Source organism: Hemicordylus capensis, chromosome 1 (assembly GCF_027244095.1).
Source record: "Hemicordylus capensis ecotype Gifberg chromosome 1, rHemCap1.1.pri, whole genome shotgun sequence".
NCBI lineage: Eukaryota > Metazoa > Chordata > Lepidosauria > Squamata > Cordylidae > Hemicordylus > Hemicordylus capensis.
In genome coordinates this window covers 373,578,542-373,594,536 of record NC_069657.1, presented here as the reverse complement: position 1 = coordinate 373,594,536, position 15,995 = coordinate 373,578,542, and the positions used below count along the sequence as shown (strand labels likewise).

At 44.6% G+C, this 15,995-nt stretch overlaps 1 protein-coding gene across 5 annotated transcripts in view; it reads left to right on the top strand.

Annotated features, from left to right (window-relative positions):
• RPS6KA2 (ribosomal protein S6 kinase A2) overlaps positions 1-15,995 on the top strand; it is a 308,882-nt gene that overhangs the window by 107,777 nt on the left and 185,110 nt on the right. The window contains exon 1 of one of the 5 annotated variants that reach the window (XM_053296128.1): positions 15,204-15,745. The exons of the other annotated variants lie outside the window; for them this stretch is intronic. Coding sequence (XP_053152103.1) covers positions 15,647-15,745 — 99 coding nt within the window. The 5' untranslated portion in view covers positions 15,204-15,646. Of the gene's footprint in view, positions 1-15,203; positions 15,746-15,995 lie in introns of those variants that run through there. 5 annotated transcript variants of the gene reach the window in all.

Sequence of the window (15,995 nt, the reverse complement as noted above, 5' to 3'; positions counted from 1 at the left end):
CAGGACACCCATCCAAACTCCGGTTCAGCATGGAGAGTGACCCGAAACCCCAGTTTGAACCCTAAGCTCTCCAAACCCCAGTTTGAACCCTAAGGTTTTAGTGAGTTTTGCCACCCCAACCTGAGGTTGAATGCAGCTTGTGTGTGGGGAGCGGAACCACAAATCTGTTGGACCCTTGGTTCCACATTAAATGCAAATACAGCCAATGTAAACAGTTATTGAAATATATGTTTTCAATAATGAGTGGATTTTTGCAAACCACACAACATGTTAGCAAACCCAGCAGGTCTTGAGTTTAATAGGCAACACTGGCCTGCATCCATAAGCTGGACACAGGGAACACTTTTGTGTTCTCAGATGGGTGATTTTCATCAATCCTTCTTCCCTCCATGCCTCTCAAAAATATTTTCCTGAGAAATTCGCAACACTTCAGAAACATGTTTTTGATAGGCACAGGTAGCTGCAGAAGAAGAAGATAATATCGCCAAAATTTGCCTCTCCCTTCTATACACATGTGGAAACATTCACCATATGCAACTTTTAATTTTGATATAGACCACTGAGTATATAGCATTAGTGGTTAGGAAGGAGCTATGCTTAGAAATTGGGTTGAAGCATGCTTCAGGATTACTGTTTCCTGTTAGCAATGTTCCTGCAGTATTCTTCTTGCTAGCACAGCTGAAAAGGCATATTCATTAAAATACCAGCCACATGGGGGAACATAAAGCACACAGGAACATCTTCATAAGAGAAGGGTAACAACAAATTTCTATACAGTGGGAGAGAAGGTAAGTCAGGGCTACTCAAATTCGGCCCTCCTGCAGATGTTGGCCTAGAACTCCCATAATCCATCCTGCTTCTCTGAAGGAAGGCAGGATGCCTCCTTGTCTTAAGGAGGCAATCATTAGACCAGTTCTGAAGCAGCCTGCCTTGGATCCCTTGGAGTTAAGCAACTACAGGCCTGTCTCCAACCTTCCATGGCTGGGCAAGGTGATTGAGAAGGTGGTGGCCTCCCAGCTCCAGGTGGTCTTGGGAAAAACTGATTATCTAGACCCATTTCAAATTGGCTTTCAGGGGGCCTATGTAATGGAGAAATGACATAGACCCCCTAAAATCTGTTCTTTATTATTATTATTATTATTATTATTATTATTATTATTATTATTATTTAGTTATTGTTTTCAGTGTCTTACATATTGAGACAATAAGTTACTACAATATTAATGTTGCATTTTTGTTGCTGAAAGAAGCAATGTTCTACATCCAGACTAGCGCTGCAGTAGCCTTATGCTATTTCACTAGTGCTAGGACCAGAGGTGCACTTAGGTAATTTGGGAGCCTGCAAATTAAGCATCATCATGCTCGGCCAGACTAAAGAGGATTTGGGTGGCCTGGCCTGGAAGACCAGGGGTAAGAGCTCCTCTGGCTAGGACATCGCACACAAAAAGGAACGTCCGTTACAGACTAGCAGGAGAGGTAGACAAGTTGTACAATGCAACATGTTGCACAACCTTGGTCTTCCACCGTGGTTGCACAACATCATAGTGCACTACAACTTCACACATCACAACTTCTACGGTGTGTATAGCTTCTCTTGCACAGACTAGTCTAGATGTGTAGACTAACTAGCACAACAGTGGTCTAGGTGTCAGTGACTATAAAGTGTGAGTCTAGAAGTGCACATATGAGGCTGGTTTTTAAAAGTATATAGCCTAGTACCAGTATATGTATCACTGTCTTGTCATTGTATGAATTGGATTGTTGAGCCTCTGGTGAAATTTACAAGGGTATACTTAATTCATTTGAAAAGCATCAGAGACTGTCAAGAATGCAATGTTATGTGTTGTCAGTTCTTTGTATGCTACATAGACACTGGACAGAGTAATCAGACATCTGGTTATTTTTTTTTAATAGTAGTAATTTTTATTTCAGTCACTGACCAACAAAAACAGAACATCTGGTTATTGTATATTCTGCTCTACACTCCTTACAAGCAATTTCTTCAGCTAGTTGGATGATGAAGCAAACCTTCTCTGGATATTTGCTGAAGCAAAGAATAAGTCTGAGAGAAACTGGAGATTTGTGGTTTATCATGGTGGCTGGAGTACAATGGGTATAGGTTTGCTGCCAGATTGGTTTCGACTGGCATGATCCTTTCTAGAATCTCCTGCCCATTTGCTAAACCTAAAGTGCTATGCTATACTTTTTCTACAGTGGTTAGGTAAAACCACAGTAGAAAAAAATACATAGCATAATAGTTTATTAACAGAATAACAGAAATATATATATATATAACTGAACAGAACAGAGAGGAAAAGGTGATTATTCTGGTGGCCAAACATGTCATCCTAAAAAACTCCAAAGGAAGAGATTATTCTGCTAAGGAAACACTTTAGACCAGTGCATATGCATGGACATTTTGGATATCCATTCAGCACACCCAAACCATAATCAGAGGAAGAATGCCACTGAATGCCATTTTGTGAGGAACAACAGCAGGAGAGGGCTGTTGTTTTCTGGCCTTGGTTGTGTCTTCTGAAAGCAACTGGTACAAGCTGTGCCTGCATATGCTCTGTAGAGAAGCACTGGAGGTCAGTGCATGGAGGTCAGGATGCAGGATGCAAGGATTTATTATTAAATTTAAAGAAAAAGGTATGCAATGAGAACAATTGTCTTTTCATAAAACAGATTATAAGAGAGTGAGGCTATTCACACGATTGAAGAAAATCGGGCTAGCGGAGGCTAGCCCGATTTTCTTCAATCGTGAGAACCACCGGGTTCGGCTGCGAGCCAGGTGGCTCTTGAGCGGCTAATCCGCTCAAGTAGCCAACCCTTAGCCCAGGTTTGTGGAGCGAGCACTCTGCAAACCCGGGCTATTGGATCATGAGTAGCTGCAGCGCGGCTCCACGCCATAGCAACTCATGAGGAGACCCCTCGGAGGGGAGGCGAAAAGCCGTCTCCCAGCTCCGGGGGTCTCACCAGCATCCGATCGGCCCCCGCTCCCCCCAGCCTCCACCGGCTCCGTCACAGAGCCGGCAATTGTGTGGGCGGCCAATCCAGCCACCCAGGGCTCCCTCCCTGCTCACTGCCCCAAACCGGGTCTCACTGATCGTGAGACCCGGTCCAATGTTTTGTTTAAATTAGGCAACTCAGATTCCAAGCAATACAGAAAAGAAAAATAACTTCCCTCATGCATCTAACTGTACATGTCTTTATTACTCACAGGCTGCAGCCTTCCCATGCCTCAAGCAGCTCAGCCCGCTACTTCCTCAGGGCCCTCCTGGGACAGACTGACTAAGACTAAAGCTTCTGCTGGTGGCTGAGCCAGAAATCCCTTCCCAGTCCTCTGGATTGGTCCTTTTGATTTGAACTTCCTGGGTTTTTAGTTGCTCTAAGTGAGGCTTAGTCCTCCTTCCAATTCTTACTATCACTATACACTATTTAACTACTACAGGCCCAATGGTCAGGACAATAAAAGCAGGATAACAGTCTGAAAGCTGAATAGGCAATGCTATCACCTATTTTACATCTCTAGGGGTGTAGAGGAGAGCTCTAGGGGTGTAGGGAGAGGAGAGCTGGTCTTGTGGTAGCAAGCATGACTTGTCCCCATAGCTAAGCAGGGTCTGCCCTGGTTGCATCTGAATGGGAGACTTGATGTGTGAGCACTGCAAGATATTCCCCTCGGGATGAAGCCGCTCTGGGAAGAGCATCTAGGTTCCAAGTTCCCTCCCTGGCTTCTCCAAGATAGGGCTGAGAGAGATTCCTGCCTGCAACCTTGGAGAAGCTGCTGCCAGTCTGTGAAGACAATACTGAGCTAGATAGACCAATGGTCTGACTCAGTATATGGCAGTTTCCTATGTTCCTATGTTCCTATGACTTTGTCACACAAATGGATTTGTCCCCAGATGGTACCAAGCACGCCAGCTGGTTCATGGATTATAGGGTGTCTCCCAACTGAACCTCTGTCCAGTGATGACCCATTACATTTTGCTGCCTGAAGCAGAGCACCAAATAACACTTCCTGCCTTTTCCCCCTTTTCCCCTTCTCTCTTTTTCTATTAAAACCATATACCCCAATTCTTTCCTTCTTTCAAATCTCGCCGTCTTCCACCTTTTTTGTTAGGAAGAGAAGACAACAAGCAGTGTAGTCCCATTTCAGCTTCCTTCCTCCACAGGCCATCCATGGGGGAAGCAGTGCTAGGTGGACTGCCAAGCTGCCCCTGAAAACTGGTGGGAAATGTAACAGTAGACAGAGTTATTTCTAATAATTTATCATAGAATGACATTTACCTCTGCTTACTTCTATAGCATTGTACACACCATATTGCATTAATAGGAGAGGAGTTTCCCTTGGTTTTGGTTGTTATCTCTAGCTGAGTATGATCTTTTTGAATTCTAAGTCTCTTAAAATTACTTACAGATTTTCCAGGTTTTGTCCCATCTGGATTTTGTTTTGTGTTCCATCATCCTGTTCCTTAATAACAATATCAAATGTCAGTAAATTCTATACAGATTCTTACAGAACCCTTTCAAATAAACTTCTGCAAGTTTTTTAGTGACTCATTAATTATTCTTTTTAGTAAGTAACTATCAAATGGTAGTTCCATGTTTTTCCTGATTCTCAGTAAAAACAAACATTTTGAGTGAGAAAATGTTTTCTGTATTGTTAATATGTTTTTTTCCTGGGATTGCTTTCAACCTTGACCATCAGCCATAAAGCAAGGAAGCTCTGATCATGAATGTTGTTGTGACATTCTCCAAAGGTGAGAACATCCTTTAAACATCTTTATTTGATTCCAGGTACAAACAAATCAATCAAAGATCCTGTCTATTTTTGGAACTATTGTCTTTGATTTTGTCCCACTTGTACCTGCAAAAACAGAAGACAGATCAGCCTGTAACTATACTGATGCTTTAGATGTATCCAGAGATGGCTCATCAGTAAGGGCAGGAGGGGCTGTGCCCCCCCCCACCAGACAAACACAACACAACACAACAAACAAGCTACCAGAGAAACTCAAACTTACCAATATAGGCAGCAAATCCTCCAAAGCATGGAGCTGGTTTAAAAATACACTTCCTAGTGGCTTTAGGCACTGTTTATTTTTTTACCTATGTTTTAGTTCCTGGAGTGGTCGATGCCAGGCCTGCGCCCTCTAGGGATCAGACTGGCTGGAACAGCTTGATTAGCAGGATGTTCCAGCCAATAAGATCAAAGAAGGAAGCAACAGGAAAGAAGGAGGGGCTGGAGGAAGTTCCTTGGTTTGGAGCATTTGCTAGCTGTCTGCCTATAGTGGTAAATTTGAATTTCTCTGGTTTCTTTGTTAGGGAGATGCAAGTCCTGGCCTTGGAGGAAACTGATTATCTAGACCCATTTCAAACTGGCTTTCAGGGGGCTATGTCATGGAGACTGCCTTGGTCGGCCTGATGGATGATCTCCAATTGGGAACTGACAGAGGGAGTGTGACTCTGTTGGTCTTTTGGATCTCTCAGAGGCTTTCGATACTATTGAACATTGTATCTTTCTGGACCATCTGAGGGTATTGGGGGTGGGAGGCACTGCTTTGCAGTTATTCTGCTCCTACCTCACAGGCAGATTCCAGATGGTGTCTATTGGAGACTGTTCTTCAAAATCTCAACTTTCCGATGGTGTCCCTCAGGGCTCCGTATTGTCTCTGATATTGTTTAAAATCTACATGGAAACCGCTGGGAGAGATGTTCAGGGGATTTGGTGCAGGGTGTTATCAATATGCTGATGACACCCAAATCTATTTCTCCATGTCAACATCATCAGGAGAAGGCATAACCTCCCTAAATGCCTGCCTGGAGGCAGTAATGGGCTGGATGAGGGATAACAAACTGCGGCTGAATCCAGGTAAGATGGAGGTACTTATTGTGTGGGGCCAGAACTTGGGAGACAATTTCAATCTGCCATTTCGGTTTGGGGTGATGCTCCCCCAGAAGGAACAAGTACGATGTCTAGGGGTCCTTCTGGATCCGAACCTCTCCCTGGTGTCCCAGGTGAGGTGGTGGCCAGAGGTGCTTTTTATCAGCTTTGGCTAAAATGCCAGCTGCATCTGTTTCTTGAGATGGTTGACCTCAAAACAGTGGTACATATGCTGGTCACCTCTAGGCTGGATTACTACAATGTGCTCTATGTGGGGCTGCCTTTGTACGTAATCCAGAAACTGCAGTTGGTTCAGAACGCAGCAGCCAGGTTGGTCTCTGTGTCATCTAGGAGAGCCCATATTAGTCCTGTGACGAAGTAATTGCGGCTACTGATACGTTTCCGGGCAAAATACAAGTTGCTGGTCCTGCTAAACAGCTTAGGCCCTGGGTATTTAAGATAACATCTTCTTCTCCATGAGCCCCACTGCCTGGTAAGATCATTGGAGTGGTTCGCCTGTGGCTTCCGCCAACTCGTCTGGTGGCTACTCGGGAATGGGCCTTCTCCGTTACAGCCCCTGGACTTTGGAAAGTGCTCCCTGTTGAAATAAGAGTCTTCCCCTCTGGCAACTTTTAAAAAGGCATTGAAGACACATTTATTTATCCAGACTTTTAATTAGATTTATAGTTTTAAATAATTTTCATAGTGTATTTTATATGTTTTTAATCTTTTAAATGATTTTAATTGTTAATCGATTTAAGGTTTTCAATGATTTTATAATTGTAAACCGCCCAGAGATGCAAGTTTTGGGCAGTATAGAAATATTTTAAATAAAAATAACGTGCAGCAGATTTCTCTTTCCCATTACAGTGGCCAGAACGGCACTGAACACTTACCTGAAATGTATGTTAATCCTTTAGTCCCTGTTAGAACTTGAGAATAAGAAGGTTCTCTGTGGCGCAGTGGGGAAATGTTTGACTAACAAGCAGAAGGTTGCCAGTTTGAATCCCCGCTGGTATTACATTGGGCAGCAGCGATATAGGAAGATGCTGAAAGGCATAATCTCAAACTGCATGGGAGGATGCAATGGTAAACACTTCCTGTATTCTACCAAAGAAAACCACAGGGCTCTGTGGGCGCCAGGAGTCAAAATTGACTTGACGGCACACTTTACCTTTACCTGTGACTACCATTCTCCTTTGAACAGAAAGGCCTGGGCATTAAACATGACTGGTTTTGTATTGCAATCCATGCTAATGCAAGCCCTACCATCACTCATGTCAGAGAGTTGGTCTTTGCCAGAAAAATTGTTTTTGGTGTTAGGCTTGCTGCTTGAGTGCCTTGCTAGTAGCACCAGCTCAAGGGCTACCACTGCTGAAGGTGATGCCAAGAAGCCACTGGCCCTGTCCCCTGATGCTGGCCCCATCCCTGATGCTGACTTCAGCATCAGAGGACAGGGCCAGCACCGCGTCTCTCATCTATGCTGCCCTTCCCCATCTCCTGGCTTCCTTACCTTCTGGGTACCCCAGAGTTTAAAACTGAATATCAGCACTGGTGAAGGAGGCAAGAAAAACAGGGCTTCTAGCATGGAGCGGTGGCCTCTGTCTGTTGCTGCTGCTTCACTAGCTGGCTCGCTTTCTCCTTCTTCCCTCCATACTTTCTACCAAGTGGCATGTACACTTTTCCTGCTCCATTTTTTGGCAGCATAGGTGAGGGGGAGGGGCTGATTTCCACTCTGGTGTCAGCTTCAGGGGGCTGGGCTAGGCTGGGCACAAGGAGGGAGAGAACAGAAAGAGAGGGTGTGAGGAGCCCTGGAACCATGGCAGCAGTGGCAGGCAGGCGAGATAACAGGATGCTCACACTTGCTGCACAACACCGCCTGAGGACATTGCCTCACCTTGCCTCGTGGGCGAGCTGTCTCTTCTAGCTGGGCATTCACAGTTAGGCCTGACCTTAGGGCAGGGCGACCGGGTTGGAAGCCCCGGGCCCCATGTTTGGAGGGGCTCCGCTGTGCCAGCGAGCAGTGGGCAGTCTCGCTTGGCTCCTGGTGACGGCGCGTGTGGCGGCCAGTGTGGCGGACTGCCACCACCATGTGTGCTTGCCTTGGGGAGGGGGGAAAGCAAGTCCTGTGCCCCCTTCACCTGATGCAGGGGGCACAGCTTTGCTCTGAAATGGGGCTGCACGCTCCATTTCAGCGCAAATACCGGCAGTGCTGCGCTCACAGCATGGCCAGAATTTGCTCTGAAATGGGGCCTGTGGCCCCATTTCAGAGCGAGGCCACGCCCCTTGATGTGTCTCACATCAGATGCAGGGGGCGGGTCCCTTCATCCTGAGCCCTGCACGCCACAAAGGACGGCACTGTTCACAGTTTTAGGAACAAGGTGTTTCACTGCAGAATTAGTGCTCTCTCTGTGTGTGTGTGTATGTGTGTGTGTAACTTAGGGTCTTTGACAACATCAAAAGCAAAAGGAAGCAGAGGGAGAATTTTGTCGTACACTACAACCCACCCAAAGCAAATGACTTACGCACTGTGTCACTCATTCATATAGCCTGAATATAACCTACAGGGTAGCTATTAAATTTATCATTCACTGCATTCATGATATTATCTAGGTATACTATCATAGAAGTAGCTGATGCCCATAAAATAAGCAGGCAACCACAGCGCAGAAGTAGCCTTTAGAGGTGGATGATAATGTTTTGACACAAGGATTGGCTCAAAGCTGATTTAAACACTATGGCCCCCACTTAGAGACTGCCCCAAATATTTCCCATTAAGAACAGAACACTGATGTAATGGAGGAGCGCTGAGTAAGCTCTCCAGGGCTTATCATGCCAGGTTGGCCTAAATTAATGTGCATTGGAGTTAAGTGATGGATACAGCTCATTGGTCTGCAGTGATCAGTATGGTCCTTGGATTCCTCAGTAAATTGCCGTCTGTTGCATAATCTTGGGGAAGGCCTCATTCTTCACTCTGTACTGTTGGTGCTTTACTGCTGAGCACAATGTCCTAGATTCAGGTGCACAGGTGCTCACAATGGTTGATTTCCACAAATCCTAATCATTTGTAATCAAGGACCTTCAGCAAGAATCAGGCTGTTCTGTAGTAAATTTGTTTATACAAAAGTCTATATTAATTTATTTTATATGCTGTACAACTAAATGAATCCTATGATAATTTGCTCAGGATTCCATTCCAATTAAAAAGGGGGGGGGAGGGGTTAATAGGGAATTGTCATGGCCTGAAGGATTACCTACATATTAGACACATATTAAGTACAAAAATATGTGAGAGAGCCCTAACACCATTAAAAATCTTTTTAAAAGAAAAGAAAAGCAATTTCAGGAGCAGAAAACTTGGAATGGAGAAGCAGCGGGGGATGAGATGCTTAACCCTTTCCCACTCATCACTTTTTTAATTCCAAATTGCCTCCCTGCAGTCCCATGCACCCCAACCCTGAGTTTCAAAATATTGTACATACGACCATTATACTGGGGTTGGGAAGGGCTGGAGAGAAGGCTTACCTATCTTCCCCCAACACAACCACAGGGTGTCTATGGGCATCACTGCTTGCAAATCCACATGATGGGCGCTGTAGCGAGCAGTGTGCTGATCCTCAGGTCAGGGGAAGGATGCCTGGCCTCCAGATATCCCATAATGCATTATGAATGCAGTGCATTAGGGAAATCCTAGAGCAGGTTTCCCCAAACTGCGGCCCTCCAGATGTTGCTGAACTACAACTCCCAGCATACCCAGCCAAAATAAGTTGTGGCCAGGGATGCTGGGAGTTGTAGTTCAGCAACATCTGGAGGGCCGCAGTTTGGGGAAGCCTGTCCTAGAGGATGGGTCACTCCTTTCTCCAGCCTCTATTGTTTACATGACTGCCCACTCAATCTGGCAGTGAGGGTGGAGGGCATGCCGTGTGTGTGTGTGTGTGTGTGTGCCCTTCAACCTCACTTTCAGCCTGGGTAAAAATACCCAGGGTACCTGGTGAGGCAGTGCCAAGATTGGGACTGATCCTGGCACGAGCAGCCTGGGTAGGGGCAGGGCTGCTTGTGTGAATGCCTTTATTATCTCTTACATATATTTTAACATAATATATAGTCAGCGGCAGCCCCAGAAATATTTGAATATGCTATATGTTAGCATGTCACTGAGCCCTAGAGGTGGTGGTGGTGGTTCTCATCATCATTATCATCACATCTCACCTTGTGCATAATGATTTTATTGTTTTTGCTTCCATCTTCTGCAGCCGGAAAGGCTCATCCAAGGGGAGTCAATTAATTATTTACTATCACGAATGTCTAATCTCAGTTTTTCACACTGTAAATTGATCTGACAGTCGTACATTTATAAATACAGCAGGGCAATTTCCAATTTAATTTATTTCTTGGCTTGTACCTTTTTATTGGAGTCACTGATTTAATGGTTAATGTTGTTGATTTTGCTGGTCATTGACTGTAATAAAGATTGATTGATTGACTGGGAGTCACTGAGGAAATTGGGTGCTGTCTAGCTTAACTTAAACTGTTGGTTCAGTCTTTATGAGAAAAAATTTGATTGCCATCCTGAGTCCATAGGTTCAGCTGAGTAACGTCAGCAACATCTGACATTAGACTTACAGATGTGAAGTTGTGTACAAAACCATGCCTTCTTTTGTTTTAAAAACAAGCATACGCAGAGCACTTTATAGAGTGTTCAAAGCACTCCCTAATCACTATTTCAATCATACTTAGAAAAAAGTAAGCCAGTAGCATATTATCCCCATATTGCAGATAAGGGCAGTGGGGAGAGGCGCTGAAACTTAGTTAGTTAATTTGCCTAAGACTGCCTAATGAGTTTGTGGCAGAGGAGGGATTTTAGTCTAGAACTTCTTGCAGCACAAATCTACATAAGTGTACTTTGAAGTAAATCCCATGGGATTCAGTGAGATATACTCTCAGGTAAGTGTGCGTAGGATTGTAGCCTTGAGCACTACACCATATTTGCCCTGAATTTAAATACTGTATAGTGTATCTCAAAAACACAGTATTCAGTTATGACTTTGTGCAGACAGTTTGCTTCCTTGCTTCTTTTCAAGAGTTAGTCCTTTTCTCACCAAAGGTCATGGCAGAATATCAGCAGATGCACATGGGTTAATGGAGCAGCCCCTGGTATCTTTAGAACTGCATGGGTGTTTCATAGTGACACTCACTCACATTGCTCTGATGTCCCACTTCCTGGAAATGCCTTCACTACTTCCAGGGAGTTGTGGGAGTTGCAAGGGAACAGGAAGGACATGGAGTTGTAAAGAGGAGTCAGTATGGCATGAGTCTCTCTCAAAGAGCGGCTCATGTTGCCTATGGGGAGGTAAAAGTGAGCTGCAGGATTTTAATGACATGACATGGTGAATCTTCTTCCTGCCATCTCCTGTGTAAGGCTATTGTAGGAGCCTTCTATCCCAACAAGATCAGGACTTGTCTGTGGTGCTTTTTACCCTCATATTTCTCACACAGGCAAATTTCCCCACACTAGTTCTCCAATAAAATTAAGTGCTGCAGTTGCTTTTAGTTTAGTTTTTTAAAAAAATTGACCTCTGCTTCATTGCTTGCCCTGTTATGTTGACCACCAGATTAGGAACACAGCTGAAGTCCTACCTGTTCTAAAGTCCTGCCTGTCCTATTCTAGAAGAAAGGCTATCACATACGCACTGTGTGCATTTTTATTTGAAGAATAAGGTCTATGAAAGCCTTTTGCTGAGATGTGAAGGTATCCTCTAGTATGAGCAAGTGTTTAAAGTCACAATGTTCTTATCCACTTACAAATCACATGAGGTTTTCCAGATCAAACTTTCAAAAATAATTGACACTGACTGTGGGATCAGAGGCAGTGGCATCCTTCCTATCTGCAGAAAGGCAAGCTACAATCTCAGCACTGAAGCTTGTATCTCCTGGCAGGATTTAACTAGACTGGATGGTCACGAGAAGAGCACATGTGGCATCCAGGCCTTCTCCAAGCCCCCAGCACATGCTCTAAGATGAAACAATCCAAGAAAATACTAAAGACATCTCAGGACTGTTTCCAGGAGCTTTCCCAGACAGCAGGCTTTCCCACGGGTTTTCTGTGAGGCTTTAATATGAGTTCAAAGTTGCCCAAAAAACTGACACAAAAAGTGGAATATTTTACCCCAGTATAATTTGGGCTACACTCCAACATAGGATGAAAACCCCGAAGTGTGTGTGAAAGGCTTCCTGATAGCTCGTAGGGACTTTGGGGTAAATTTGGCCGATATGTGAATGCACACCTCCATTCTGGAGGAGATGTGAACTAAAAACTGGGTGTGGAAAACTTCCAGGTGCACATTCTATTTAGTCCCGAGATATAATGAGAAAGAAAGACTATGATGCAGTTTTATAACATGGACACTTTTTTCAGCCTTTCCATATATTTATGACTGGGTTGCAAAATGTTTTTGGCCAGACAGCCAGTAGACTAGACTGAGACAGCAGAGAGCTAAACTTATAATGACCTACAGACCTAATATGCATTAATGAATCTCACATAATGTTCTCCTCCTTAAGGAGGAGAGCTGACACACTGGTAGTGGTATTAGCAGCTGAGAAATATCTTAAGGGCAACATTGCCATCCAGGACCCAGACCATCCCAGATGAGTAATGAATAAGTCATGGGAGAGATTCCATTTCAGTGTGGGAGGAAGGCTACGAGGGAAGGTGGGAAAAGCAAAAGGGAAGTGCTAGAAGGTGTTTCATAGGACAAAATTGGAAAATACTTTGGCACTTTTTGAATTGCACTTACATTAGAGAGCCCTAGGGAGATTTCCCCCCACCCCCGCTATGGTTAAAAAAAAATTGCCATGAAAAATTGCTAGCATAGGCTTTTAGTATACTTGTTGATATGATTGTAAAATGGTTGCCTTATATTATTAAAAAATATTGTCCCGAAGATAAAGTCCCCATATGTATTTATTTATTACACGATCTCAATTTTTTTCCCCAACCATGGAACTCACGATGAGCTCTCAAGCAAACACCCATTTATGCATTGACCAGACCTTAACCTGTTTAGCTTCAACAAGGTGAGTGTATCACATGCTCTCAGGCCATCCATGTGATGAGAATGGCCATTTGAGCAACCATCACTGACAATAACCATTGGTAGGGATAATCTATTATGGTAATATTAACCATTTGATCATATTAGTAGTAATTAGTTATTGAAATACACTCCTTAGTTCAAAGCTTCACCATCCAGATCTTTCATGGTTCTGAGAATGGATGTCGTTTGCATGCCTCACTCTCCCTAAGTGGTGCCCTTTCATAGGAATTCTCTATTCTGGACATTTGTCTACTGCAAACAGAGGTTGGATTCCTCCTTCCAGGCACCATAGCCAAGGGCTGCCCTCTATCTGAAGGCTGAAGTTGTTTCTGGAGATCCTTCCGCTGCCCAATATTTTTGTTGCAATGTTTTCCACCATATCATATCATTAAAATCTCCAGGATTGTTTTCAGCAGGGACCTGCAGATTGGTTCAGATTCCTGGAGACTCCAAGCCAGTCCTGGCAGGTTGGCAACCTTATCCTAGGGGAATAGTCTGGAAATATTAAACCTGACTTAGGCACTCCTTTTCATTTTCAAAATGCCCTATCAGGGTAGTTAAGAAGTAGGAGGGGATGCTGGAAACCACCCCCCTTTCTTCTTTCATTGGATACCTGTAGCTGAAAAAGCAGGGATTCTAATAAACCGGAGGGGGGTGGGTGTAGGTTATTGGGGAATCCTGAGGTGTGATCTTTTGTGTGTATATCACTGCTAGATATATACCCTTCTCTGTTGCCCCCAGACTCTGGAATGCTCTCCCAGTGAACGTTCACTCTGTGACATCTCTGGATGCTTTTAAAAAACAACTGAAGACCTTTTCATTTACTCAGGCTTTTACCTCCCAGAGGCTGCCAGGTTTACCAGCTTTCTTGCTTCTGTTTCTTTTTAATTAGGGGTTTGGGGGGGGGTTATGGTTTTAATGTTTAATTGATTTCAAGATTTTAAAGGAGGAGGAGGAGGAGGAGGGCTGGTCTTGCTGTAGCAAGCATGACTTGTCCCCCTAGCTAAGCAGGGTCCGCCTTGGTTGCATTTGAATGGGCATTTGAATGGTTGCATATGAGTACGGAATGGTATTCCCCTCAGGGGATGGAGCTGCTCTGGGAAGAGCATCTAGGTTCCAAGTTCCCTCCCTGGCAGCATCTCTAAGATAGGACAAGATTTTTTTATTGAACCAACAAACTACCAAAGCATACAGTACGTTGCCCTCTAAGATAGGACTGAGAGAGATTTCTGCCTGCAACCTTGGAGAAGCTGCTGCCAGTCTGTAGACAATACTGAGCTAGATAGACCAATGGTCTGACTCAGTATATGGCAGCTTTCTATGTTCCTAAATGTAACTTTTACAGAAAAGCTATTGTATTTTAACTTTTATAAACTGTCTTGAGATGCATTATGAAAGATGAGGAAAGGAGAGCTGGTCTTGTGGTAGCAAGCATGATTTGTCCTGTTAGCTAAGTAGAGTCTGCCCTGGTTGCATTTGAATGGGAGACTGCATGTGAGCAATGGTGGCATTTGAATGGGCATTTGAATGGTTGGCTGTGAGCACTGTAAGATATTCCCCTCAGGGGATGGAGTTGATCTGGGAAGAGCAGAAGGTTTCAAGTTCCCTCTCTGGTTTCTCCAAGACAGGGCTGAGAGAGATTCCTGCCTGCAACCTTGGAGAAGCCGCTGCCAGTCTGTGTTGACAATACTGAGCTGGATAGACCACTGGTCAGATTCAGTATGTGGCAGCTTCCTATGTTCCTATGGTGGTATAAAAATTGAACTATAAATAAATATAGGGAGCAGACAGATTCTATTCTAATGCTTCATATTACCAAAGATCTGAACTAGTATGAATTAATTTATTCAGTACTGTAAGACCCTGACTCTGCAACTGTACTTAAATGTCTGTAGTCGGGGGTGGGGGAAGAAATGTGAACTCTAGAAAAGTAATAAAGAAGAAAAAATATTCACAGTGGCAGCAAGAGGTAAAGATTTGGGAAGCAACATGCTTTTGCAGTGGCCTAGTGTGAGTGACTGGCAGGAGAGACTCCCAGGAGAATCGCCTTTGTTGAGAGCTGATCTCTTCCCCAATCGGACCAGGATAATTATAGCTTTCTCGGTGCCGTAGAAAGCAGAAGTGCAGCAGGGCGCTCATTTCCCTCGTGCGATCCCGGAGCCAGGAAATTGACAAAGACAAGCTACCAAGAGGTGGGAGTATAAGTAATTTGCACATCTAATATTTATCTCCAATCTGCAGGGCTGGGAGTTGAGAGCTGTCATGTACTGGCGCTGATTATGCAGGCAAGGAAAGCCGACTCCGATTGGACGTAGTAGGACCTAAGGCGAGGGAGGGACAGCGAGAGGGTGGAGAGGGAGAGAGTTGGGCTTGCTTGCAGCAGTGCAATGTAAACACCGGCGAGGGAGCCGACCGCTTCTTTTCCGGGCAGCAAGTCGCGTGCCACAGGGATCGAGGCTGGCTCTCGGGCTGCCGCCGCCGCCGCGTTTAGCTCTCTCCGCTGGATGAATGCAAAAGGGGAGCCACCTTGCCGTGCCCAGGAGACGCGCCCTCCCCGCTTCGGGTTCGGATGGATTTAACATTGGAGACTAGCGGAATGTCCTAGCCTCGCTCAGCCACTGCGGCTCCGCCTTTGCTGTGCACTGCCCTTCGGAACGGGGCGATGGAAATGAATATGAAGAAGTTCACAGTGCGCAGGTTCTTCTCGGTGTATCTCCGCAAGAAGTCTCGCTCCAAGAGCTCAAGCCTAAATAGATTCGAGGTAAAATAATCCTAACTCCCGCGGCATTTAAGAAATACGCTGCACCAGTGTGCTCGTTTTTCAACTTCCTGCCAGATGATCTTTCTTTCTTTCCGCTGGAAAATGTGCTGATTTACCATTGCTGATGGGATTGCTGATGCGTCTTTTGGAACCTGAGGGAAATGATCCAAAATGGTTCATTTCATTACTTTTTTAAAAGCACGTTCACTTTCTAACAGGAAATAAGGTTAGGGGTTAGGTTTAAAACAAT